We start from the raw sequence: 25905 nt of genomic DNA on the forward strand, positions 1-25905 counted from the left end.
TTGGCTGCTGTGGCGGAGCTGCATGTCCTGATATAGGTCACCGTTTCACACGTTTAATTAAGGACAAACATGTGCAAACACTTAAGTATACACAGGAATCCACAAAACCTTCACAGAGCCTTCAAAGAGCAGCTTGTAGGTTGAATTTATGACAATATGTACATGTAGTATTTATTGCAAATGATCATTTGATTACAGAAAGCATGATTTTTTTGGTTTTAAAAGACAAACATCTGGTCAAAACTATTTATTCTAACTGTGTCTTTCTTTATGTATATTTTTATCTCTATGTATGTTTTTCTAGAAATCTTTTTTTATGGTTTTAACTGTTCTGTTGGATTTGTTTTTCCTGAATTCAGATGAAAAGGATGCTCCTAAACCTCTGAACCACCAATTTGTTTTGAGAGGTATGTTATCTTTTTTTTTAAAAATCAAACAAAATTACACTATTAACCAAAACTAAAAAAACATTGAGACTCAATGGATTTTCTACTCTCTAATAGTACTTGAAGTCTGTGTGGTTCTTTTGGGAAAATTAACAAAATCTAAGGCAAAAAAAGTGACAACTAATTTTCTTGACTGAACAAAATAACGTAAATAGTTTGCACCAAAACTCAGGAACAATTCCACTAGACTGGGTTTGAACTGCAAGCTGTGTTTTGTCTTTTACAGAGCACAAAGGAGAAAAGAATCAAAACAAATTAAAAATCTAAGTAGGAACACACTTAAAGTTTCACATTTTTGTGTAATCAATAATCAAATGAATTTAACTATTCAGCTGAACTACAGTTTTTATACAGAGGAGAGAAGAGGCAGGTATGGAAACAGGTGAGAGAGACTGAGAGGAAAATAAAACACACTTGATCAATAAAATGAATGCAGCATGGCTCAAAAATGATGTACAGAGGAGCAAGTTGTTGGAAGATACATTCAGCATGGCGAAACATCTGTCAGAGTCAGGTGAACAATTAGTTTGGAGGTTTTAAAAATATAATAAGGTCCTGTCAAATCGCCTTTCTAGAGTATCTTTTTCCAGTATTCATAACATCTGCACTTCAAACAAAAAAAGCATACATACAGATTCCAGGATTTTACCATTTTTGTGACATAAATCCAACTTTCGTCCTTTTGTTTTTATGATTAATGGCATTATAACTACATCCTACTGCACAGGAGACATTTCTGAGTTCTCTCTACTTCTGGCTATGGTTGTGCTGTTTCCATAGAGGTGCAGGACTTTATATTGTAGTGAAAAATGAGCCCACAGTGAGTAAAACTGTGTGAAACAGCTCGACTTCGGGTTAGTTGACAGGAGCCATCAACCTGCAAGTTGATCTTTAGAATATTGAACCCTCGTGTCGTCCTGCGGGTCAAAATTAATCCGTTTTAAAGTTTGAAAATGTGGGAAAAAAAATTTATATTTTCACAGTGAAACTTCTGATGTTGACATTTTCAACATTTTTGGGAAACCTTTGAACATTTTTTCGTGGAAAAAAAGAAATGTTAAAAATGTTTTTTGAGAACATTCACAAAAAATATCAACCAAAATCAAGCAAAATTCGCTGGATTTTGGTTGATTTTTATGTGAATGTTCTTAAAGAAAATATTAGAAGCTTTACTGAGATATATGTACACTTTAAATATTTTTAGGATTTTTTTGGAAGATTTTTTACTCATTTTTTGAAAATATTTAAAAAAAAATAGGGATTTAAAAAAAAACTTTTAAGGGAAACTTTAAAGGAATTATTGGAATTTTCTTCCTGAAGGTTTTTGCAAATTTTCAGAAATTTGGAGAATTTTTTTGCTGGATTTTTGTATTTTTTCAGACAAGGAAACAATATTTTTTGGTGCCCATAAATGAGGACAACAGGAGGGTTCAGTAACTACACTGGCACCTTCATGAGTGAAAGGGAGTCGCACACTCACAAACCTTCCTCGTTATTACCACCACTTCCTCCACAGAAAGCTGAAAGAGGCAGAACAAGCAGGTGCTTCACTCCCTGTGGATTACTGGGTGATGTCAGTTCACTATGGGAGGTGAATGGGACACGAGCACAGGAGATGGAGCTCGCCCTCGGGCTTATACTCCTCGTCACCTTGTGGAAAAAAAGCGACACACTGGACCGCACATTTCCAGCTACTGGCACCGCATACGCTCACATTGGCACACACCTCCTTGGGCTGAGAGTTATAATGACATTCAGGCTTTGCACAGCACCCCCGAGTGTCCTCCCAGGTCACGAGGTATGCAAATGGAGGGTAATTCATTTTATTCACACTGGAGCAGGCCGGCTCCACGATGATGTATGTTCCAGGACAATATCCAGCGTTAAAGCCGCAGCAAGTCCAAATAGTCAGGACAAGGCGGCCATTGATCCACTCAGCTGCGAAATATTAACTCCCGTTTCTGGCTTCATTAACAGAGGAGATGTCAGCAGACGAACACAGACGCTACGCCTCGCTACACAAACTCTCAATGGCCTGTGACTGTAGCATCGGCGTTGTTCACACAGCGTGGACGGCACTGTGGAGCCACGACATCACAGCTGCAACCGAAGCACGGCTTTCTCTGCAGCTCTGATCAAATGCAACGAAATGTTCTATTGTCGTCAAGTAGTGGAGCACCACGCAAAGTGAAGAAAAGCAAGTTAACTCCAGCACATCACGCTGCTTTCTGTTGCTTGATATAAAAGAAAACGTGCGCCGTTCTCATTTTCCATTACTTAGCAAGTGAAAGACTACCTCAATGGCACTCATGGAATTCGTGGAAGAGATAACTGCTGTAGAAAAACAGAAATATGCAGTGGGAGTGTTCTTAGATTTTAAAAAAAAAAGCTTTTGACACGGTTGATCACAACCTATTAATAATAAAACTGCAGAAATATGGGATACGAGGACTAGCACTGGCATGGATTATTAGTTATTTGAATAACAGTAATCAGTATATACAAATAGGCTCGGCAAAATCACAACTTCTAAGAGTAAAGTGTGGGGTTCCTCAGGGCTCAGTATTGGGATCATTGTTGTTTATTTTATATATCAATAATATCTGTGAAGTCTCTGGTTCATTAAAATGTATACTATTTGCTGATGACACTAATTTGTTCTGTTGTGGGGACAATTTGGAAAACTTTTGATAAAGTAGGTGATGAGCTAAAAAAAAAAAAATGAAGAGCTGGTTTGACTCAAATAACTAACATTAAATTTAGCCAAAACAAAATTTATAGTATTTGGAAACCGTCCAATCTGCTCAACCAAAAAACTCACAAAATGATGCAGAGATAGAAAGAGTATCTGAAATCAAATTTCTTGGTGTTATAATAGATGAAAACTGAGCTGGAAATCACACATTAACTACACCAAAGGAAAAACAGCAAAGTCAGTGGCAATTTTACATAAAGTCAAATATTTCCTTAATAAATCTTCATTATACATTTTGTACTGCTCCTTCATACTCCTGTACATGAATTACTGTGTGGAGGTTTGGGGGAACACATACAAAACAAATACACAGTCTGTATTTATCCTACAGAAAAGAGCAATAAGAATTATGAACAAATCCACCTACAGAGAACCAACAAATCAACTCTTCATCAAATTTAATACATTAAAATGTAAGGATCTGGTTAATTATAAAACAATTCAAGTTATGTATAAAGTTAAAAATCAGCAGTTACCAAATAGTATCCAAAGGTTTTTTCAACTGACAGAAGGCAAACATCATCTCAGAGGAATTTTTATGTTCAAAAAACAACCAGTCAGAACCAATATGAAACTTCACTGTGTCTCAGTAAAAGGAGTTACACTATGGAACAGCTGCAGTGATGAACTGAAATTATGTAAAACAATAGGTAGGTTAAAATACATCTTTAAAACGGGAATATTAAACAGATACAGAATAGAAAAAGAATAGAAAACAAATGTAAAATCAGTAACATCAGGGGAGTTGTGTATCCTGTGATGTTATTTTTGTTTTTGTTTTAAATTTTGCATTTTACGCTGTTATTCTTTTGATTTCGCTGCTGTTTCTGTTGTAAATTAAATGACCGGCTATGACCTGAACAGTGTTTCAGGGTGAATCTAGTGATACATTGTGATAAGGAATAAGGGTTGGGACTAGATAAGTTGTTTTTACTTCTTCCTACACCCTTTTCGAACAAAATCTGGTTTTGAAGTATGTCTGGCGTAATTTACTCCAATTTAAGGCTTCTTGGAGCTTTCTTTTAAAACGTGCACTGCAAAATGATCAAAGAAGAGGGAGAAACACTACAAATGAAGATTTGGTAGCAAAAGTAACAAACTAGCAGTTGCATTGTATTATTTCAGCTGCAAAAAGGATGATAAGTAAAAAACAAACTGTCAGCTACACGAGGCAGCACAAGTTATTGGTTGTTAATTCTTGGTCATATTTCTCATTTACATGGCAAATATTGAGCTGAAACAGCACGTTTTTTAAACCTACATTGGCTGAAGTGTTTGTTTCCGCTTTACAAACTTCCTCCAGCTGCATCTCCATGGTTTATGGGTGACAAAGTAAGACGAGCCAGTTCTGCTTTGTAGAAAAAGGTGAAAATGAAATTTGTATTGAAAATAAATCACAATGTTTGTCATTCAGATATTTGGATATAATGTGTGATCATGTTGTTCATGGTGACACACTGTCTAAAAATGAGTATTTTGATAGGTTGTAATTCATTTTATTATGTGGAAATTCTTCCATTTCGGTTTGGGGGTTTTTTGTGTTTGTTTTTTTCAGTCAATTTGTAAATGAATACTTTATTTCTGTGATTTTACTAGATATTATCTATAATTTAACAAAGCAAAAACAGAATATATATATATATATATATATATATATATATATACACATGTATATTTTGCATATTTAGACTAAGTTTAAAAAACATGTAATTTTCCAGTTAAATGTTGTGAAAGAACAAATTACCTTTTGTGAAAATACACATTTCTGATGTGGATAGCGTTTACAGTTGTAGCCAGTTTTTTTTAGTTTATTTTTTTTACAGCTAACTGTGCAATATTCTGACCTTCAAAAACTGTTTTAAAATACAAAAAATAAGAGCAAATGTCTCTAAAATCATATCTTAGCTGATTTAAATACAGCTGAATTTTACAATCACATGTAAAAGAACAAATAATGTTTAAAACTAGAGTTTGGATGTGATCATTATTTATAGTTTTGTCCTGATTTTAACAGTCCACACGTGTTATAATAATAGTACTTTTTGTGATTTTACTAAGCATTATCTATAATTTAACAAAGCGGAGAAAAATCAAAAACAACAAAAAATATCTGTATGATAATATTTTTACTGATTTAAATAAAGTAAAAAAGAAAAAAGGTGTCATTTTGTAATAGAAAAAATGACTATTTGTAAATAATACAGATTTTTGATGTGGACACATTTAGAGCTTTGCACTTATTTTAGCAGTCAACATGCAAAATAGTAACACTATCTTTCTGTGATTTTACTGATTAGTATCTATAATTTAACAAAAGAGGGAAAAATATTTTTAATTAGAAAATACCTTTATAATAATATTTTTGCTGATTTAAATACAGTAAAAAAAATCTGTAAAAATACAGACTATTGATGTGGACATATTTACAGTTTCGCTCTTATTTTAACAGTCGACATGGATTATAGCAGCACTATTTTTCTGTGTTACTGGATAACACCTATATTATAAACAAACTGAGAAAAATCTTTAACATAAAGCTTTACAGACTATTTACCATTTCTCAATCTTTTATATACACAATTTTTCTCTCAAACAACAGAAAATACCTGTTAAATAATATTTTTGCTGATCTCAATAGAGTAAAAAAATATTGTGTAATTTTGTAGCAGAAGTAAATACTATTTGTAACAATTCAGTTTTTTTTTAATTGGGACATATTTGCAGACATTTTTAACACTAAACATGTAAATTAACCATTGCTTCCTTGTGATTTTGATAGTTATTGTCTACAATTTAACAGCACTAAGCGGCTTTTCCATATCACACACAAACAAAACACAGCGACGTCAGTTTCCTCCAGTATCGTGCAGCCCTATCATCACGTATTAACTCGGGTGCTGTTTGGAGCTGCGAGGACCGTGAAAACAAAAGCAAACATCTTCCTTGCAGTGTGCTTCTCTACGTGTAGCGCTGCGCTGCTTCCCCTGCTGTGAGAAACACGGGCACGCACGCACAACTTCTTTCCTTTTTTGTTTTTTGTTTTTCCGAGGACGAACTAGAAAAGAGCGTGGCCCGGAGGCACGGCTTGTCTCTTAATGTGTGAGTCAAACTAATGGACTGTTTCCTTCCACCGAGCCCTCGACCTCTCCTGCTCCCTCACTCATCCCATCTCCAGCCTCCATCCCAAAGCCACTCCACTCCAAACATCTCTATTTACTTTCGCCCACCGTCGCTCCCCCCTCCGTCCTCTTGTTTTGGCGCCTCGGGATGTGGCTTCGCAGCAGGCGGGATCAATCTGACAGCGACAAGACAGATGTACACAGCTCAGTGAGGCCGGCGTGGGTGACGGACAGGCTTTTGTCCGAGGTCACTGCTTTAAAAATAAGAGCGTATTCAAATGATGCATGTGCACGAGCAGATTTCTGTTTTCCATAAGGAGCAGCACACCTACATAAATACAGAGCAGCGATCACAACACTGCCTTCCAAGCACAATTCACAATGACCTATATTTAGTGTCTGCCACCACAGGGGTCTAACGAGGGCTGGGCCATGCAGCTGGGAATGTTTAATCACGATAAAATCATTCATCTCAGATTGAACATTTTACAGAGCTGTTTTTAACGAAGGCCGACAGAAAAGAGGTTTGTTTTGGAACCTGTGTGCAACCTGAGGTGTTCCGGTTATAATGTTAAAACAGAATACAAAATGTTCCAACTGTATGTATAGAACGTTACTTTTAGTGGTTATTTTTTGGCTTATTTCCCCGATTTAGTTGTCTTTTGCGCTGATAATCCACAGATGATTATCTAACAAACAAAATCGTGTTCTCAAAACTAAAGTAGACGTGTTTGTTTAGGAAATGGAGTACTGGTTTGTTTAGTTTAAAAAATTACTGACAAAGCACAGATACATTTACACACATAACTCCTTGATACACAAAAAATTAAGCAAAACCTGCATGTAGGGCCACCAGGATGATCGTTGAGATACGTTTTCATCCCATGGAAGAAACAAGACGACATGGTCATCAATATCCCCCGCCACATGTGATGTCTATGAGTCTATATCCAAAATAGTGATCAAGGGCCATAACTCTGTTAAATATTATCGCACAGGTCTCATTTTCGAACTTGATCAAGGTGTCCATGGTGTGAAGCTACACACTAAATTTCGTAATCCTAGCTGTAATAGTTTCCGAGAAAAGCTGTTCCCTTCATCTCGGACGCACGGAAGCACGGACGGATGGACGGAGGCCAAACCTATATCCTCCTTTTCCACTTTGTGGAGGCGGGGGATAATAATAACAGTTAACCAACGGGGTTTCAAAAGCATGATATAGTTGTTTTCCGCTTCATTTGTAAGATGTGATTCCAGAGCTGGACGCAAAACACAAGTTGAAACAGAGATGTCACAAGTGTAATATTGCACAGATACAAACTTGCAATCCAGCCGGACAACGGAGCCCTACTAAAGTCTCACCGTCCACTGTATTAACGAGGACTTTCAACTAAAATAACAAATGTAAACATGCAACGGCTTGATACACAGAAATTAATGAAAGCAAGCAAAACCCAGAGGGAGACTAAGACGAAGCACCGCGCTGAAGTTCGCAAGCAAATATGGCCGCTATGAGTGGTCCAGCAGCACAGACCAGCAGGCCTTGGGATACCTGCACTGAAGTGGAGAGTTAATTCAGTGAAAACATAGAATATTCTGTTGATGTGCATGCTTGAAATTTGTTTCTGCAACCAAGTTTTTTTATTTGGGTAAAACAGAGAAATGATCAAACTCCCCATTAAACATTTTTCTAGTTACTAATAAAAGTTTTTTCTTATCAGTCAGGCTCAGCTCATATGTTACCCATTAAAGAAAAAACTGTAAATAATAACTGTATTTTTAACAAATGATTTTACAACATTTGAGTGGAAAATTACACAGTTTTTACTGCATTTAAATCAGAAAAAAATCACTATTTTACAGATATTTGGCAGTATTCTCACAACTGTTTTCTCAGTTTTTGGAATTACAGTCGTCCACCACTTTTTACATATTTTCCTGGCATCCCGACTGCCATCTTCAGGGTTTTTAAAGATCTATTTTAAAGATATTTGTATTATTTAAAAGAAAAAAATGTATGTTAAGGATTTTTAAATTGTAATTTTTTGGGAAAACTTATACATTATCCTTGTTTGGTTAAATTACAGATAATACATACTAAAATCACAGAGAAAATATTGATTTATGTGTTGATTGCAACTTTAAAAAACAAAAATTGTGAATAATCTCCTCATAAAAAAAGTAATGTGTTCTTTTACAATGTGTGACTGTAAAAATTCTTCTTTTTTTAAACAATATTCAAATCAAAATAGCATTATTTTACAGATATTTGGCAGTATTTTTACGTTTGTTTTTTACAGTTGTTAAAAGTTACAGAAGTCCACATTTTATCATATTTTTCTGGCACTCTCACTGCCGTCTTCATCTTCTTATTTTAAAGATACTTGCATTATTTGATAGAAAAATGTATGTCTATTTTATGGATGCTCCCTGTTTTGTTAAATTACACATACGATCTGAGAAAGTATTAATTTATATGTCGACTGCAAATAAAAAAACAGTCCAAACTGCAAATAACTTTTACATCAAACACATATTTTTTACAAATAATAATGTGTACTTTTACAATGCATGACTGTAAAATTACATAGTTTTACTGTATTCAAATCCACTAAAAATAGCATTATTTTACAGATATTTGCAGGGGTTTTTCCTTTTGTTTACTGTTTGGACTGTTAAAGAGTAAATAATTGTTTGACTGTTTGTGATGTTACAGATGTTCAATGTTTTGTGGAATTATAGATACTACCTGAGAAAGTATTAAATGACATGTTTAAAAATAACAAGCCAAAAATGTAAACTAATTTTAAATCAAACATGTTTGTTTTTTTAAAAAATAACAATAATGTCCTTTTTTTTCCAATGCATGACTATTCAGATCCACTAAAAGCATTACTTTACAGATATTTGCAGTTATTTTAACTGTTTGGATTGTTAAATAGCAAAAACCAAAAAAGGGATTTTATGCTTCCTGTTTTGTGAAATTACAGATACTATCTGAGAAAGGATTCATTTACATGTTGTTTGAAAAGTTAAAAAAAAGACAAAAAAAAGGCCAAAACTGTAAATAAATGTTATATCAAACACGTGTATTTTTACAAATAATAATGTGTTCTTTTGCAATGCATGACTGTAACATTACACTGTTTTACGGCATTCAAATCGACTAAAAATAACAGTATTTTACAGATATTTGCTATTTTTGTCTGCAGTTTTTTTAGTTTGTGAACATTATAGGATTCTTTTGTCCTCACAGGAATTTTTTTTACAGCATTCTTGCGATTCCATTCCATAGTATTATTGCAAAACCAGATGACTACAGGGTATGGAAGAGGAATCTAATCCAGCAGAAGTCACACATTCATGCTCGTGCAGCATCCAGAGTGTCTGGATTTCACCGCGGTGCCTTTCCCTGACTGCGGTGCTGCCGTTTGTTTGGGCTTTCCTCCGGTCAGCCCAGTCTCTTTGAGGATCACAGGCCTACAATTGGTGCTTCAGCGGAGCCTTGAGGAGAAGCTGTGGCGGCAGCAGCTCTCCACGCAGCGAACAGCAGGTCGGCTGATAAAAGGCTGCTCTCTGCTTCTGCAAACTGTAAATCACTGACACTCCGTCCGACACAATGAGCAAAGGAGTCGATTCAGAAAACTCAGAGCGCCTGTCTCAACAAACGGTGATTATTATTCGATGGTTTTTTACATTAAACATGAGAGCAGAGGGATTTCTTTGAGTCTTGTGAGTGTTTCAGTGAGAGAATTTGCTTCTGAGTGTGTGGGATGAAACGAGCACTTGGTGTTTTCAGGCTTGCCTAAACATGTACAGGTCTTATCACGCTGTCAGACAGTCAACCATCTCTGTGACACACGAGAAGTCCCACAACCAGTCAGCCTGCTATGACTGACTGACTGTGTCTGTCAGGCCTGCCAAGCTCCTGATTCACACGGAGCTTCTGTTTGTGCGCCCAATGAAGTGCTTCACTCAAAGACCAGCAGTTTGGATGACACAGTCGCTTATTCAGAGCAAACACATTCTCACCACTCACTCAACTGTCTCAGCCCAACGTCAAAACAAAAGTCCCCCCCCCCCAGCGTTTACCGCCTCTCCTCGGTTTCTTTGCGAAAGCTGCGCGATATCAAGGTGGAAAGTCCCAGGTGTGGTGTGTAGAGAATAAAGGGGAAAGAACAGCTGATCCCGCTGCCGTTCTCTAACTAGTCCTGGTTGTTAGTCATCACTGTGGCAGCTACATTCCCACACTGTCACAGATTATAATTATATGGATAAATGTTAATGATATGCCAGAGCTTTTGTTGCTGCCCGGATATCCAACACAGGATTACACAAGGAGGGGTAATTGTAGCAACCACTGCACATTCAGCAGCAGAAACCATCATTCTGAGCAGATTTTACACTCTGTTTCATGAGGTTGTAAGCATTATTTACTCACCATAAATCCCAACTCAAAGAACGACAATGGCAGATATTTAGCTTGCTGTCACATAGGGGGAGAAATGTTCACATTTTAGAAGCTGGAATTAAAGATTTTACACTTTTTTTTTTCTTAAAAACTACACTCAAATCACATGATTCATCCGATACTCACTAGTTCTTAAAGAAGGGGGTGGGAAAATGGGAAATATTCACATTTTTGAAGCCAGAATTGGAGTATTCAGACTTATTTTTTCTGAGAACATTACTCAAACCACATGACTAATCCAATATTTGCTCAGTCTAAAAGCAGGAAGAGGAAAGAAACTCAAAGAAAAATCACTTTTTTGAAGCTGGAATTGGAGAATTCAGACATTTTTTGTTGAAGACTTCACTTAAACTGCATGATTAACACAACATTTCCTTATCCCTAATATAGGAAAAGAGGGAAGAAACTAGAAAATATTGACATTTTTTCTATATAAAAAAAAAAAAAACTCAAACCACACAATTAACTCAAAATACTTGTTTGTTCTTATCCCAAGAGGAGAAAATAAACTAGAAAATAATCATCTTTGAAGCTGGAACTTAAGAATTTCTACCTTTTTTCTTAGAAACATCCCTTAAACCACCCATTTAACTCATTTCTTGCTGGTTCTTATGGCAGGACTAGGAAAGAAACTAGTAAATATTCACATTTTTGAAACCCACATTAGAAAATTTTGACTTTTTTGCTGAAAAACATTGCTCAAACAAAATAATACTTACATCATTCAGACCATACGATTAGCCCAATGCTTGTTTCCTCATATTGCAGGAGGAGAAAATAAAGTAGAAAATGTTCATTTTAGAAGCTGGAACTGGACAATTTATACTTCTATTTCTTAAACCTTCACTCAAACCATCCATTTATCTCAAACTTTGCTTGTTCTTCTTGTAGGACTAGGAAAGAAACTAGTAAATATTCACATTTAGGAAGCCGGAGTTGGACGATTTGGACTTTCTTCTGTTGAAAACATCAAACTACACGATCAGCCCAATACCTGTTTCCTCTTATTGCAGGAGAAGAAAATAATCATTTCTGAAGGTAGAACTTGAGAATTTGTACTTTCCTTCCTTACAACCATCGCTTAAACCACCTAACTAATTAAATACTTGCTAGCTCTTCATGCACATTAGTATATTTTACAGCTGTTCATATTGCAGCTGTAGAGGATGCTATGCACACTTGGTAGTTTCCATGCAGCCTGGGTGAAATGCTGGGACATTTCTGTGCAAAAAATAGTTTACAAACACCCCCACTGCCTATCATTTTACATCCAGCAGTGAATATTGCTCCAAGTAGCGCCGGATTTCAGTCACTAACGATGAACAGATGTGCAGGAGAGCATGACTCATGATGGGTTTTCTGCGCCCTGCCCTTTAATCTCTGCAGCAAGTTGCCAACTGCCACTGGGTCAAAGCCCACAGGATCACACCAGGTAGTGTTTGGATGCATGCATGGTGGCACTCACCAGGAGGCTTATCTGGAATGAGGCAGTAAAACTTGGCTTCTTGTGCATATGCAGGCAGAACACACATTCAGTGGCATGAAGTGTTTTGGGAAAGGCCTGTATAGATTCTTATAATGCTGCTGAGGGGTGGAAGGTCACTGGAGATTGAATTACTTTGCTGCTTTTAGTGTGTGTGTTCAAATAAAGCAGAGAAATCACACCAGCACTTACTTGCCAATGACCTCGCAGAGCTCGTACACATCTTCAAAGAGAATGTCGTCGTCCGCCATAGTCCGACCCCGGCTGGGGAGGAATTATCCCCCCTCCAAAAGAATAGAAATAAATCAAAATACGCGTCCCAAAGCTGGTTATATGTTCCTGAACGGGGAAGGAGAGGGGAGGCCACTGAGACGAACAACTGCTCGCACCCGACGTGAGCGGCAGGCAGGGGAAGAGTTGTGAAGAAACGCTGCTAAATCCCGGCTGTTGCCTCCTCCGTCGACCCCCCAAAAAGCGCTGCGTCGCTGTGGGTGAATCGGCGCACGGAGAGCTCGGTAATCCAGTTTGGGTGTCCACCGGTTCGGCCCCGCCTTTCCACAGAAAAAGAAAAAAAGAAAGAAAAAAAGCTTCCCGGTATGAAATCAAAAAGCGACCTGGTTGTCAAACATTATGGCAAACTACTCCGTGTGTCTCCTCCGCTAACACACCGGTGAGGACGTTCGGTGAGCTCACGGCGCGTGAAAAGCCCAAGCGGACCCGGCGGACGGAGCTGTGCATCGGGCTTCGGGTTACAGCGCTGCTCCAGGTGGGTTCCGGTGCTCTTCACATCCCTAACAGTCGCCGGTGACACTTTGTTTTCAGAGTAGGAGGGGGGATTTACGCACACGCACGCACACAAACACACCGACTTCCCCCTCGGTAAGTGTCGGGTTCTGGCGCTGAAGCTCTTCCCCCCGCGGCTCGGCGGCACTTTCCAGCCGTCGGTTTACCTTCCCTTCACCCGTGTATGCCCGGACGGACGCTCGGCTCCGCGGAGCTTCCAGAAAACCAAGCTCCGCCCACACGAAGGTTATGAAACTGCCCCGCTGTCCTCCATTTTGGCGCCGAGTTGGTGGCCAGGCTTCCCCATTGAGGCTCGTAGGCTTTGAGCCAATATGGCGGAGAGGCGGCGCCACAAATGTTTCTGTAAAACCGCAGTTTCCTTCGGACTTTTTCAACAAATAGGGAAAAAGTAGAAGCGAGGAATACTGTCCAGAAATGTTACTTTGTTTTAAAGTTATCTTTCTTGTTGTTTCTATTCTTAAAAGTTGCTACAAATGTAATTTTTACAATGCAGATTTTCTCTGTTTGTTACATTATAGGTATAAACTAATAAAATATAAAAATCTTTATTTGTTTTATAACTGGTCATTTTGTATTCTTTACATTTGAAGATTTGAATTGGAAGATTCCCCATTATTTACCATATTTAAATCAACAAAAATAGAATTGTTTGACAGATATTTACTATTGTTTCAAAGAAAAATTGTGTATATTAAAGGCATTAGAGATTTTATTTCCTACGACTTTGAACGTAGTATGTGCATGCGCACTTACAACCGCTCCCTCACCCCCCTCTAATCTCCCCCCTCTTAACATTTACGAAGAAACGCCCCCCTCCAGAAACTTGTGTAGGACTCGTGAAGTTGCCTACAGCTGCAGTATAATACAATAATACATTTTACCTGTCCAGAAGGAATTTAGCAACCACGGCATCTGTCTTTAGGTCCATTTGTTGCTTGAGCTGACGCCATCACCCAAATGACTCGCCAATAATCACTTTTGTTTTTGCATTCTCGTGATCCAGTTGTCTTTTATTTTCTCTGACCTCAAAAAATGCCTTTCTTTTACGGCTGGGTCCCCCTGGATCTTTATCTGCCATTATGTAAAAAAGATGAGCAAAACAAGTCGCCAGCTAACTACGAAGCTATACCAAAGCAACACATACACAAAACACGTAAGTCCAAGGCGTACGTAATCTACGTAACTAGGCCTGAGCCAGAAGATTTTTGATTGACAGGAAAGGGAGCAAACCAAACGCCTCGGTCCGAGCGCTTTGATTGGCTGATGTTTTTCAGGTCCTGCCGTGTCCACAGTTATTTATTTATTTATTTTATTCTTTTAGAAACCATACATACAAGTCCACTAAAGGTCAGTATATTCATTTTATGTGAATCAGACAAATTAAACAAAAAAACATCCTCCACAATGCCTTTAAGGAGTAAAAATAGTACAATAATTTTTATTTACTTTGCAAATTTTCCCTGTTTTGTTAAATTATAGATAGAAACTAGTGAAAATTTTTAAAATGAATTTTTCATTTCATTTGTATTCTTTACAACATTTGACTGGAAAATTGCACTGCTGACTATATTTAAATCAGCAAAAATATCAGTATTTTACAAATACTTGAAAGAAAAAAAATATTTTTATGAAGGAATAAAAAAATACTTGTGATGCATGTTGACAATGGAGCAAAAAAATTCTACATCCTCATCAGAATCTGCATTTTTACAAATAGTAATCTGTTCTTTCATAATGTGTCAAAATAATAATAATAATAATAATAATAATAATAATAATACTGTGTTGAAGTATTTGAAAACAATAAAGATATAATTATTTTTTGCAGATTTTTCTGTTATTTAGAAGCACAATTATGTATATTAAGGATTAAAAATGGGAAATATAATATTCATTTACATGTTTACTGGGGGAAAAACAGGCCAAATCTGTACATAATGTCCACATCAAAAATATGTATTTTAATAAAGAATAACTTTTCAATTTGTAAATGCAAAATGACAAAAATAGGGAAAAAGTAGAAGCAAGGAAAAGTGTCCAAAAATATACTCTTGATTTTTGTATTTAAAAAAAAATGATTAGAATGCTTAATGCTTCATATTTTAACTAATATGTATCAGAATGCAATTATTTCTTTTTAAAATAAGTAAATACATTTAAAATAAAGCAAAAACTTAATGCACAAAGTAATACCATTTGTTATAGTTTTTTTTAAATCTGTGTTTAAACATGCAAATAAGTTGTTTTATATATCTAAAAATTCCCAGAGTTCCATTAAAAAATTATAATTACAAAGTATATTTTATATAGCTTCTCTTTGGCTGCTGCACTTACTTTTATTCTTTACCTTTTTTATTTACAAAGCTCACCATGTACTTGTACTGTAATGTACCCGTGCAGATGACAATAGATTCTATATTAGATAATGACAGCTTTAAAATTCTTCTTTCATTTGTTAACATTTGGAGTCAAAGGTTTTCACAGAGAAGATTTTGGATATCCCAGTCAACTGCAACAAAAAAATCTTTTTTCCCCAAATAAAACAACAAACTGCTCAGCAAAAACATTCAGAACATATGAGGAAAACAGTGGAAAGTTTAGTGCATGTCAGTGCTACTGAAATGGAGATACTCATCAGAAAGATCCTTTGAATGTACCGTTATGTGTTATCATTCAGACAGAAAGACATAATCGAGTAAATTAGCACCTAAATTCTAATATTAAATATATATTATTATAATAAATGCCTGTTACATTTTTAAAACATTTTTTAGCTGATTTAAATACAGTAAAAAAGATAACAAAATCACCAATTGTTTGTTTTGAGTGGTTTTCTTTTAGTTAAGTTTTTTTTACAGTGAACATGTAAACTGATTGATTTTGCTAGATATTATCTGTAATTTAGCCAAGAAATGTGTAAAATATCAAAATCCAGTGCAGTTTATTTACAGAATACATTTAAAAACAGCCAGAGCTGACCAAAGTGTTGTACATATTAATAAAGCAACAATAAAATAGGTGCAAAGCAATCAGTTTGCAAAAGAAAATAAATATTAAAAAACACTAAAGAACAAAAAAAAATACTAAATAAGAACCAAACGAGGAATGCAAGTTATAAGATCAAACTTTGGTATAAAATAAATATATAATATGCAACAATTTTGATCGAAGAAAAAATTAGCATTTATGAAAATACTGATTTTTGATGTGGACATTATTCACAGCTATGGCCTTTTGTTTTTAAGGTTTAACATTTAAATAAAAATAAATAAATAATCAAAAGTGGTGTAAAAAATGTTAAAATTGTAAAAAAAAATAATAATAATTTAAAATATAAACTTATTTTATAATTTTTCTAGTTTCTTTGTTAAATTACAGATAAAATCATGTAAAATCTAATTATTCTACAGATGTTTGCCAGGATATTTTTTAAAGTTAGTGTACACTAAATATTCCACTATTTTTAATGGGTTTTTTTCTGGTGCTTTTACTGCCAAATTTTTACCATTTATTTTCGAGATTTTTAATTTTTTTATTATTGTTGTTTTTTTATTATGCATGTCTGTATCTGTACGAAGAATAAAATATAGTTAACACCGTAGAAAATATAATTTTTTACAGTGTAGAAAATGGATGGATGGATAAATATAAGCATAAATATCAGCACTTTCATCCTCTGTCTTTGCCGTTCTCATGGTTGTAAGGTAATGCAGATTTTACTGTGAAAATGAAACCTTTTTCACAAAAAATGCACCACTAAAGACCTAACACAGAGGCAATGTAGACATGTAGGCACAACATACAAACAAGTGCTGTCTATTCATATTTTATAGGCTCTGGTGGGTTCAATACGTTGCCAGCCGATTGCCTAATTACCGCCATGTGAATAATTAAGCAGAGTTTGTAAACCCAAGATGATGAGCTTGTTCTTTTATTTATGGTTTTTCAACAAAGAGGATTCGATGTAATTAAATAAGCCCCATAGCAGTCACTTTAGGTGTTGTTCTCCTCCCTTGATGCATGGTTGCTTATGTAGCAGAAAAAAAAAATAATTCTGAAACCTCTGTAAGAGTCTGAGTCCTGCTGATCATGTGAGGTTGAGTCGTGCGAGCGAGGAAGTGTTGTGAGGTGATGAGGCAGGAGGCAATTTGGCTTAGGAATAAGAGAAATCAGGACATCTGAGAAAATCTTATCTCTAACCAACACACCCTTCTAGACTCAGCCGGTGGGGCAGCAGCCGTGTGTGTGTTTGTGTGTTTACCTGATGTTCTCAGCCCCGTTTCTCCATTCAGAAATCACAGTCAAAGCTGGAGCGCTGTGTGGAAGATTCCCTCCATGTTTATTATGGGCTGCAGTGGATGCACAAACACAAACACAACAAACTGCAGAAGGACAGACAGTCAGGACGAGCAACTGTTGAGATGTGCATTGGAAAAAATGCTGTACACCGGAGAAAATAAGGATTTTACCAGTAATTGTGTGAAATGATTTACTCTCGTTTTAGACACTGTCTCTGTTTCATTAAATCACAGATAGAAACAAGTAAAATCCAACATCTGCATTTTTTATAAATGGTCATTTATTGTGGTTACTCTGCCACGGAACCTGGTGAGTTATGTAAGGATCGGAATCTGTCTGTCTGTCTGTCCGTCTGTTAACAACATTACTCAAAAACGGACTAATGAATTTGGATGAAATTTTCAGGGAAGGTCAGAAATGACACAAGGACCAAGTGATTAGATTTTGGCAGTGATGCTACTTATAGTCTGGATCCACAGATTTGTTAAATATCATTGTGAGATAATGGCACAGCGTCACTGTAACTATGACAACAAGTGAACACTGCATCAGCTGCCTGCTGATGATCACATGATTGCGATTCTGCAATAAATCGATCACTGCACAATTATAAGGACTTATCCATCGGAAATAATACAAGAAACAGTTGATTAAATTGTGCGGGTGTTTCTGAGTCCCATCAACACCCGCCACCCGATTGAGATCCGAGTTTTTGGATCTAACTAATCCTGTGGATTTGGAAGAGCCTTCGTAGACCCAAACCTGAGGCAACTGACGACTGAAACTGCTGTTTATTAGACATTCATTTCTAAAGTTCATAATGCCACTTTCTGTTATTGTGGGGGATTGTTTGTTGTTGTTTTGGGTTTTTTTTTTTGTTTTTTGGTGATGTATTATTATTATTATCTTACATGTTTTGCTTTTTTTTTGTTCACTGGAAAAGAAAAACCAATAAAAACTTAAATGACAAAAAAATAGTATTTGGCTCTAAACCGAATATTCAGATATTCTAGTCCAGCCCTACTCGGCACAAGTTACTTTCAGCCATCAGAAATGATACAACGACTGAACAGTGAGTACTATGCTCTAATGAGTGCTTTACTTGTTGTTTTATTTTGTTTTAGAGTAAGATTTGACTGGAAAATTACACTCTTTTTATCGCAGCAAAAAAAAATTTAATTTTACAGATATTTGCCATTATTTTAAAGATAAATTAAGATTATAATTGTTATTAACAACTCGAAAACAGTTGTCATATTTTGAACTGACTTTACAGATTTTCCCTGTAGTGTTAAAGTTCAGATAACATCAAAGTAAAATCACAGTAAAAAAAAGAAAGAAAGAAAGAAGAAAGGGTTAATTTACATGTGATGTATAAAATTGTGCATAATGTCCACATTCAAATCTGTATTTTCACAAATGGTAAATAGTTTTTTCATAATGTGTGACTGTCAAATTATAGTTGTATTTAAATCCACTACAATATAATTTAGAATTGTTTTAGACATGTTTACTGTTTTTAAAGACTTTTAAAAACTGCTATGTATGTTGAGGATGGTAAAATAATAAATAAATTCACTTATTTCCCTGTTTTGTCAAATATTTGATCAAATTAAGTACATTCACTGAAAAGTTATTTATATGTTGGCAGTAAAATAACTGATTAATTAAAAATAAAACAAGCCAAAACAGTAAATAAAATCCATATCTAAAATCTGTATTTTTAGAAATAATGATTTGTTCTTTTACAGTTTCTGAATGTAAAATGACATCATTCTATAGTAGTTAAACCCACTGACAATGTGATCATTTTTACAGATGTTTGATGGTATTTTTTTTTACAATTTTTACAGTTATTGAACGCTGTATTCCACCATTTCTTAATATAATTTAAATGTTTTTTAGCGTGTATGTCTGTATTTGTGTGGAGAAGGAAATCCTGTTCATTTTATTCCAAATGACTCATAACGAGCGCATTAAATGTGTGTGTTGGCAGGTCTGTCTCAGCCAAAATACTCCAGCATTTACTATAAGTGATACTTAAATATAAGTGAATTGCTAAACTCCAGCATGCTGAAGTCTGTAAAGGTCAAGCAGCTTGGTGTGTTTCATTAATTCCCTGTAAAGCAAAGTTAAAAGGTCAAGTTGAGATGATCCCAGTGGCATAATCAGGGTTTAGAAAGCTGCTCAAGAACCCGTTTTTGACAGGATGACGGCTGAAATATGCTTTTTCTGGGCCGTGCAGGCGAAAAGTTCACAAGGGTCACAAGAGACTGTATCCTCAATCTTAGACAGCCTATTCAAGTACATCTTTGAGGCGCTTTCCGTTTTATATTCCTTTACACTTCCACTCCACTAAATTTTAGAGGGAAAAAATGTCTTTCTACTTCTGCAGTATCTTTAGAAAAGTGTTTATAAAGTGCGTCAACTGGGAAGTCGAGGAGGTTACTCAGAACGCCAGTCAGGTCAAACAGAAAGGAAAGAAAAGATCAGCGATAGAGTTAGACACGGTAAAAGATGCAACATGCAAACACCAAATTCCAACATAAATAAGTCAACAGCACCAGTTACTACAAATAAAATATTTAAACACCAAAAACATACTAAAGGGAAAAAAATAAAGATATGTGGGATAAGAGATAATGAGAAAGAATAACAGAAGACAAGAGGTTGAGCTGGAAAAACAAGAGTAAAATGAAAAAAAAAGGAAAATAAAGGAGTAAAACAGAATTTAGCAACGGAATTAATCAATAATGTAATTAGAAATAAATACAAAGTGCAAAAGTTGGAGACAATAATGAGTTTTAAAGATGCATAAATATTTTTAGTTTTTTATTTATTTTTATTTAAACCCTTGACGCCCATTGTCGCGAATTTGCATCATACTGCTTTCATTCAGACTGCAGCCGAGATAGCATATCCATTCCCCCAATGCCAGTTTGTGCATATTCAGTACGTACCTGGGAACCTTTTGCAAGCACTGGTTTCTCATAGGACCGGTCAGAATGGGACCTAATTATTACATATGTGTTATTATTGTATATCTGTGTTCTACGTGTCGTGATAAATTAACCATCTCCACTTACTTTAGCATCAGATGGACAGCAAAAACACACAAAAATGTTTTTTATTTAATTGTAAATAAATTTGGGCCTTAAGGGGTTAAATAAAATAAGATCTAAAGAGAATTAAACATTGCATAAAATCAAGTCTGTGAAAATGAAGTGATTTAAATGAGGCCAGTGATTCTGCAGCCTTCTTTTCTCAGGTCATTCCAAAGTCAAAGCGTCTTGATGGCTAAAGCGCAGTCACATTTAGAATTAAGCCACGACTTTCGAACACAACTCCCCCCTGAGGATCTAATACTGCATCCTGGCTCATATGTGGCCAGGATTTGTGTTAAATAGCTCAGTCTGGACCCTGACAAGCTTTAAAAGTGATCAAAAAATCAATTCTAAAATCAACAGGTAGCAGGTGGAGGGAAGTCAAGGATTGTAACCTGGCAATAGCCAGGTTAATAATTGTGTAGTACTTGATAGTACTCCACAATATCAATCTGGGACCGCTCCATGTAAATCCGTTTGGAGGAAAGAGGCACGGATTGGACAATGCAACAGTATGTCCCGCCTCTGACAGGTTTGTTTTTAGCCAATCGCGGGATCTTCACAATGAGCGGAGCCAACTGGTAGATTAAACTCTTACCAAAACCCGTAGGTAAAAAAGCACAAACATCTTTACCATCCAGAAATGCGCAAAGCGCCTCTCGTTGTTCTTCCTTCAAAGAAGCGATACGAGATTCAGCTAAAACTGACTCAATAGCAGCATCTACATGATCGTTGTCTTCCGTTGCCATGTTTGTTTTGATCTACTGGCGCTTGGTGTCGTCTTCAAATCCGGATATCCCGCCCCACACACGAATACTGCTGTGTGATTGGCCCGTGCCAACTTGGCTCTGTACGAACAGTGAATGCGGGAGTGGAGCAAGATGGTTTCTTGAGAGATTTGTGAACTCACAAATATCATGAGAAATCAACTTGCTGGCAAGGTTACAAGGATTGAGGTTAGAGTATGTGATTGTTAGAACTGGTAACAAGCCAAAGTGCTGCTTTCTGAACTAGTTGGAGGCAATTAAATGTTATAAATGGGCTATTATATTCCATCCGTTATCAGATTATGTTGTTTCTGGGGCTTTGTAGTCTTTTAATAAGCTTTAATCATGGATGTAACATACTGTGAATTGTGCTCTCAGGCTACATTTGCTGCTTCACTCCTACGACGGTGATTCACTGCAGCCGGTTTATGGTGTAAACATGTTGACTGGTACATGCAGGGAACACTGATGCGGCTCTACACGGTGAAATCCGTCCTGGTTGGAGGGAATCTGGTGATTTGTGTATCAAAGGCAGCAAATAAACAGCTCGTGTTGCTGATTATCATGACTTTGACATTTCAGCTGAAGTCCGTTTGTTCTGCATGTTTATAGATGACACACACTGTTTATCTATGTTGTTTCCATATAGAGAGCAGAGGTAGATGTGCATGTAAGTTGTGCCACCCGAACCTCTTGTGAAGCACCGGTTAAGCCAGAGTAGAAAGAATAGAGTGTTCTTTGTGCGATTATACGAGTCCTTTGATGTGGGAGGAGGATGATCACAGACTGTGTACAAAACCCTCCACGTTCCTGTGATCTCATGGAAGTCATCAGCTACCCCGGAGCGTCTGCAGAGCAGCCACACCATCTCAATATACTCGGCTGACGTTCTATTTTCATTCTCTGCTACATCTCCTCCTCTCCTCCCGCTGGTGGATTTTAGATTGGCAGGATATGAGCTCTGTACAAACTTGAGTAAGTCCAGGTTAAACACTGCCATGTGTCATAATCATGACACATATAAGCTTAGTTTACACACAAACACATGATGGACAATATCCACATTAGTCTGCAAATACTGAAAATACATACCATAAATATAGAAATACAATTACATTTGCAAATTGATAAACATGTTTCTTTTTGCACAATCTACAAATACATATCTACTATTTTGTACATTCAAACAACTTTAAGCCACTCAGATTCACTTTAAACCACCATGCCTTGAAATGTGTAAATACTGCATATTGAATTTTAATTACATTTGGTATTCTATAGATTTTAAAACTGGAAGTGTTTTTAAGAGTACAGTATTGTAATGCCAGACTTTCAGATGAAATACTCATCTCTAATGTTATTGTTACTAACCTGCCTTTTTGTCATTTTATGTTGTTGTAAGTAAGCTGCTGAACACTTGAATCTCCCTCAGGATTAATAAACTATCTATCTGTCTAATGCTAAGTGACTCTAATCTGCTATTCAGTCCTATGTAGTTAGTTATTAGTTATATTTTTACACCATACTTATACTTTTAATACACTTTTTTATTGAAAACAACCGTGATTTTGCACCTTTATTATACTTATCAGTAATTTTGGCACCTTATTTCTTGGCCTAGCCGATTATTGAGGCCGATATTTGGCATTTTTCTGTTCATCGGTCATTAAATGCTCTACTTCAGGTCTGATCAGCCTCTTCTCCCTGTCTGTCGTCACTCCGTGGTCTCAAAAATGTCTCTCAAGTGGCAAAAACTAAACAAGAAATACAAGCCATTGCCACAAACCAGGAAATTAGCTTCTCTCACAGTTGCCAAATCTTTGCGAACAGCTAGCCGCAAAGTTAGAAGGCAGCAACAGGTTTAACCTGAAATACACTCTGGAAAACAGTGATTAAGAAAGCTTGAAGATCTGGACTGTAGTGGACAATAAACGTGAGAGAACAGAGAAAGATTAACAAACTGGAGAAAAACAGCAAGAGATAAACTGATCAGTCTCAGTCAATCCAACATAAACAGGGGAGATCATTTAATCACTACCAGAATCACCTTTATTGATGAAGAAGTCCAGTAATAAATAACAGGTTCTCTGCTCTTACATGCTGTTAACACATTACATTTAATGGATATTGGATCCAAATATCGGTTATTGGTGTTTCTTGGTTACCAAAAATCAGGTTTAACGTACTCTTTGTAACATTCACAGAATATTTGATCCTTTACACTTAATATAAGGTAATAATGCTAAGTTTTTTTTTAACAATAAATTTTTTTATACCTCACTGTGAATTATGATTTCTCTATTGGTTGCCTATTCAGTAAATTAAGTACTGAAAAGAAATCAGTTTGTCCGTTCACACTCCTTCTGCGTTTGCAAAAGCAAAGTAAGATGAATGGAACTTTTCTTCAAAGTAAAAACCTTTATATTTTAGTGACTGTGTCTGCAAGTAATTCAATACTTTTTTCTTCTCAAACCCGCATTAACTCCGTGAAACCCCAACAGTGGCCAACAGATATCAAAATGCATGCTGTTAATTTAAAAAAAAAAAGAAAAATAAAGGGAAAATAAAAACATAACACCATTCATCAGAGCCAAAAACTTTAAAACCAGAAAGAATCATTGAATTTAAGCCTCCTTAATCTTATTATGTGTGACTTGCACTAAGTTTAACTAATTCAAAGCTTAAAGTTGTGCTGTTTCATGAAAATGTCTCAACAAAAATTAGCCAAAAATAAACCATTTACACCTGATTCTGTTTTTAAAAAAAAGCACAATAAAAATTCTGTGCTCTTTGATGGAAGTGAAAAGCTATAACTATTATTCACATCGTAAAGATTCAGACCTTTAGGCTGAACTGCAGGCAGTGTTTATGCGAAACAGAGAGGAGACAAGTATGGAAACAAATTAGAGAAACAGAGACAAATAAAGCATAGTTGGGCAATAATATAAATGAAGCATGGCTTGAAAACAGTGTACAGAGGAGCAAGTTTTTGGAAAATACATTCAGCATGATGAAACAGTAGTGTGCAAACCACCTGTTTGTAGTGGTTGCAAAAATGTAAATAGTAAAATACAGGATGTAGAGTCACTGTGTTTTGTCTAATTTTGTCTAATTAGTAACAAATGTGGGAACAACTTTATACATGGAAATTTAATTTTTTTGATTCATGGTGCCATACAGCACAAAAGGCATTTTTGGGTGGAATATTACAATAAGAAATAAGCCCACAGTGAGAAAAAAACGAGACAGGAACAAAAACTACCCAGAAACTACCAGGGATTCAGAAGGTTAATTGATTTCTTTGCCACTCTGGAGCAACGGAGCATGCTATAATTTCAAATTTTAAGCTGTACAATTTGCTCACATTTCAGAAAGCAGTCACCTGGTCATACCTCTAATATTTATGGAGCACTGTTAGTTTTCATTTAGAGCTGTGTTTCAGGACATCTGGTGAAAACAAGTCCAATAATAACATTCCTTTAGGTTCTGCTTTGAATTCCACCCACTCCTGAGGCCACTTCTTTAGCTGCCAAATTCCACCTTGTTCAGCAACTTGTCCCGAACTTTTCCTGCCCACCGATCTAAGCGTTTTCTGTACTGCGTCTGCTGCAGCTGGAAATGCTCGGTGAAAGCGGTAAGACTGAGCTAAAACAGTGAATGGACAGCTGCAGACCTGCATGTGGACGGCAGATGTGTTTCTACACGTACTACCATAAAAACGGAGAGTCGTGTTTCACGCATGCTCAAGAAAACATGACGGTGGCCTCCTTTTGTTTGTTGTGCACCAGAATAGCACCATAGATGGGGACCACAGTTCAAACATACAGAACACAGAACAAGCATCTGGGCTGCTTTTTCTTCCTCATGTACAGTTGTAATGCTTTCACCCATGTGGCCACAGTTTAAGGCGGCATTCAAACAGCGATAAACACAGACCGGGGCATGAATTCTTCTGAAGCTTGTGTAAACTCGGTTCTACTGCCAGCTTGTCATAAACGGCAAATTTGTCAGGACCACTATGCATCACATTTGGTACCCTTTAGCGTCATTTCTCAACATCCAGGTTATTTTAATGGAGCTATAAAAATCCCTGAACATTAAAAATAGGCATCGTGAGTCTGTAGCCAATTATTTTCAGATGGTTTAGTCAGTGTTGCTGCTGTCAGGTAACAAGAAGTCTGCACTGTAACATATGGTTAATGTTGTCAGTGGATGTATTTTAACCCTAAACCGAACCATGACGCAATTTTGGTGCCTAAACTAAGATAAACAGTGAGTGAAAATGAAATAAAAGTGTGGAATACAGAGGTTTTGGGCCAATTTACCCCTGGATCAGGATCTCAGTCTGATGTGACATTGGTCAAGATTATTTGGTAATAGGACAGATTCACAGATCCAGTCTCAAACAGCATGAACCGCTCACACTCATTGGAGCCACACGATAGCATCCAACATGTTTCATATTTACGAGCTAGTAATCCTCACAGATATCCTTGTCTTTAATCTCAGACCTGCTCTCACTACAAGATCTGAAAATACTGGTGCTTTACACACTACAGGACAACATTAGAATTATTATGTCGTGGAGTAAACAGAGAGCAGAGCACCACGTCACATGACCTCATGGGGAAGCAGATGGAAACAAAATGGAGACTGC

At 36.3% G+C, this 25905-nt stretch overlaps 1 protein-coding gene across 11 annotated transcripts in view; it reads right to left on the reverse strand.

Annotated features, from left to right (window-relative positions):
• caska (calcium/calmodulin-dependent serine protein kinase a) overlaps positions 1–13285 on the reverse strand; it is a 219882-nt gene extending 206597 nt beyond the window's left edge. For 6 of the 11 annotated variants that reach the window (XM_051958414.1, XM_051958409.1, XM_051958413.1 and 3 more), the window contains exon 1: positions 12467–13285. In XM_051958414.1, coding sequence (XP_051814374.1) covers positions 12467–12525 — 59 coding nt within the window. In that variant the 5' untranslated portion in view covers positions 12526–13285. The remainder of the gene's footprint in view (positions 1–12466) is intronic. The other 5 variants (XM_022193188.2, XM_051958415.1, XM_051958411.1 and 2 more) reach the window with 1 other exon arrangement.
• Positions 13286–25905: the final 12620 nt, after the last annotated feature.

This window comes from Acanthochromis polyacanthus, chromosome 14, assembly GCF_021347895.1.
Source record: "Acanthochromis polyacanthus isolate Apoly-LR-REF ecotype Palm Island chromosome 14, KAUST_Apoly_ChrSc, whole genome shotgun sequence".
Classification (NCBI taxonomy): domain Eukaryota; kingdom Metazoa; phylum Chordata; class Actinopteri; family Pomacentridae; genus Acanthochromis; species Acanthochromis polyacanthus.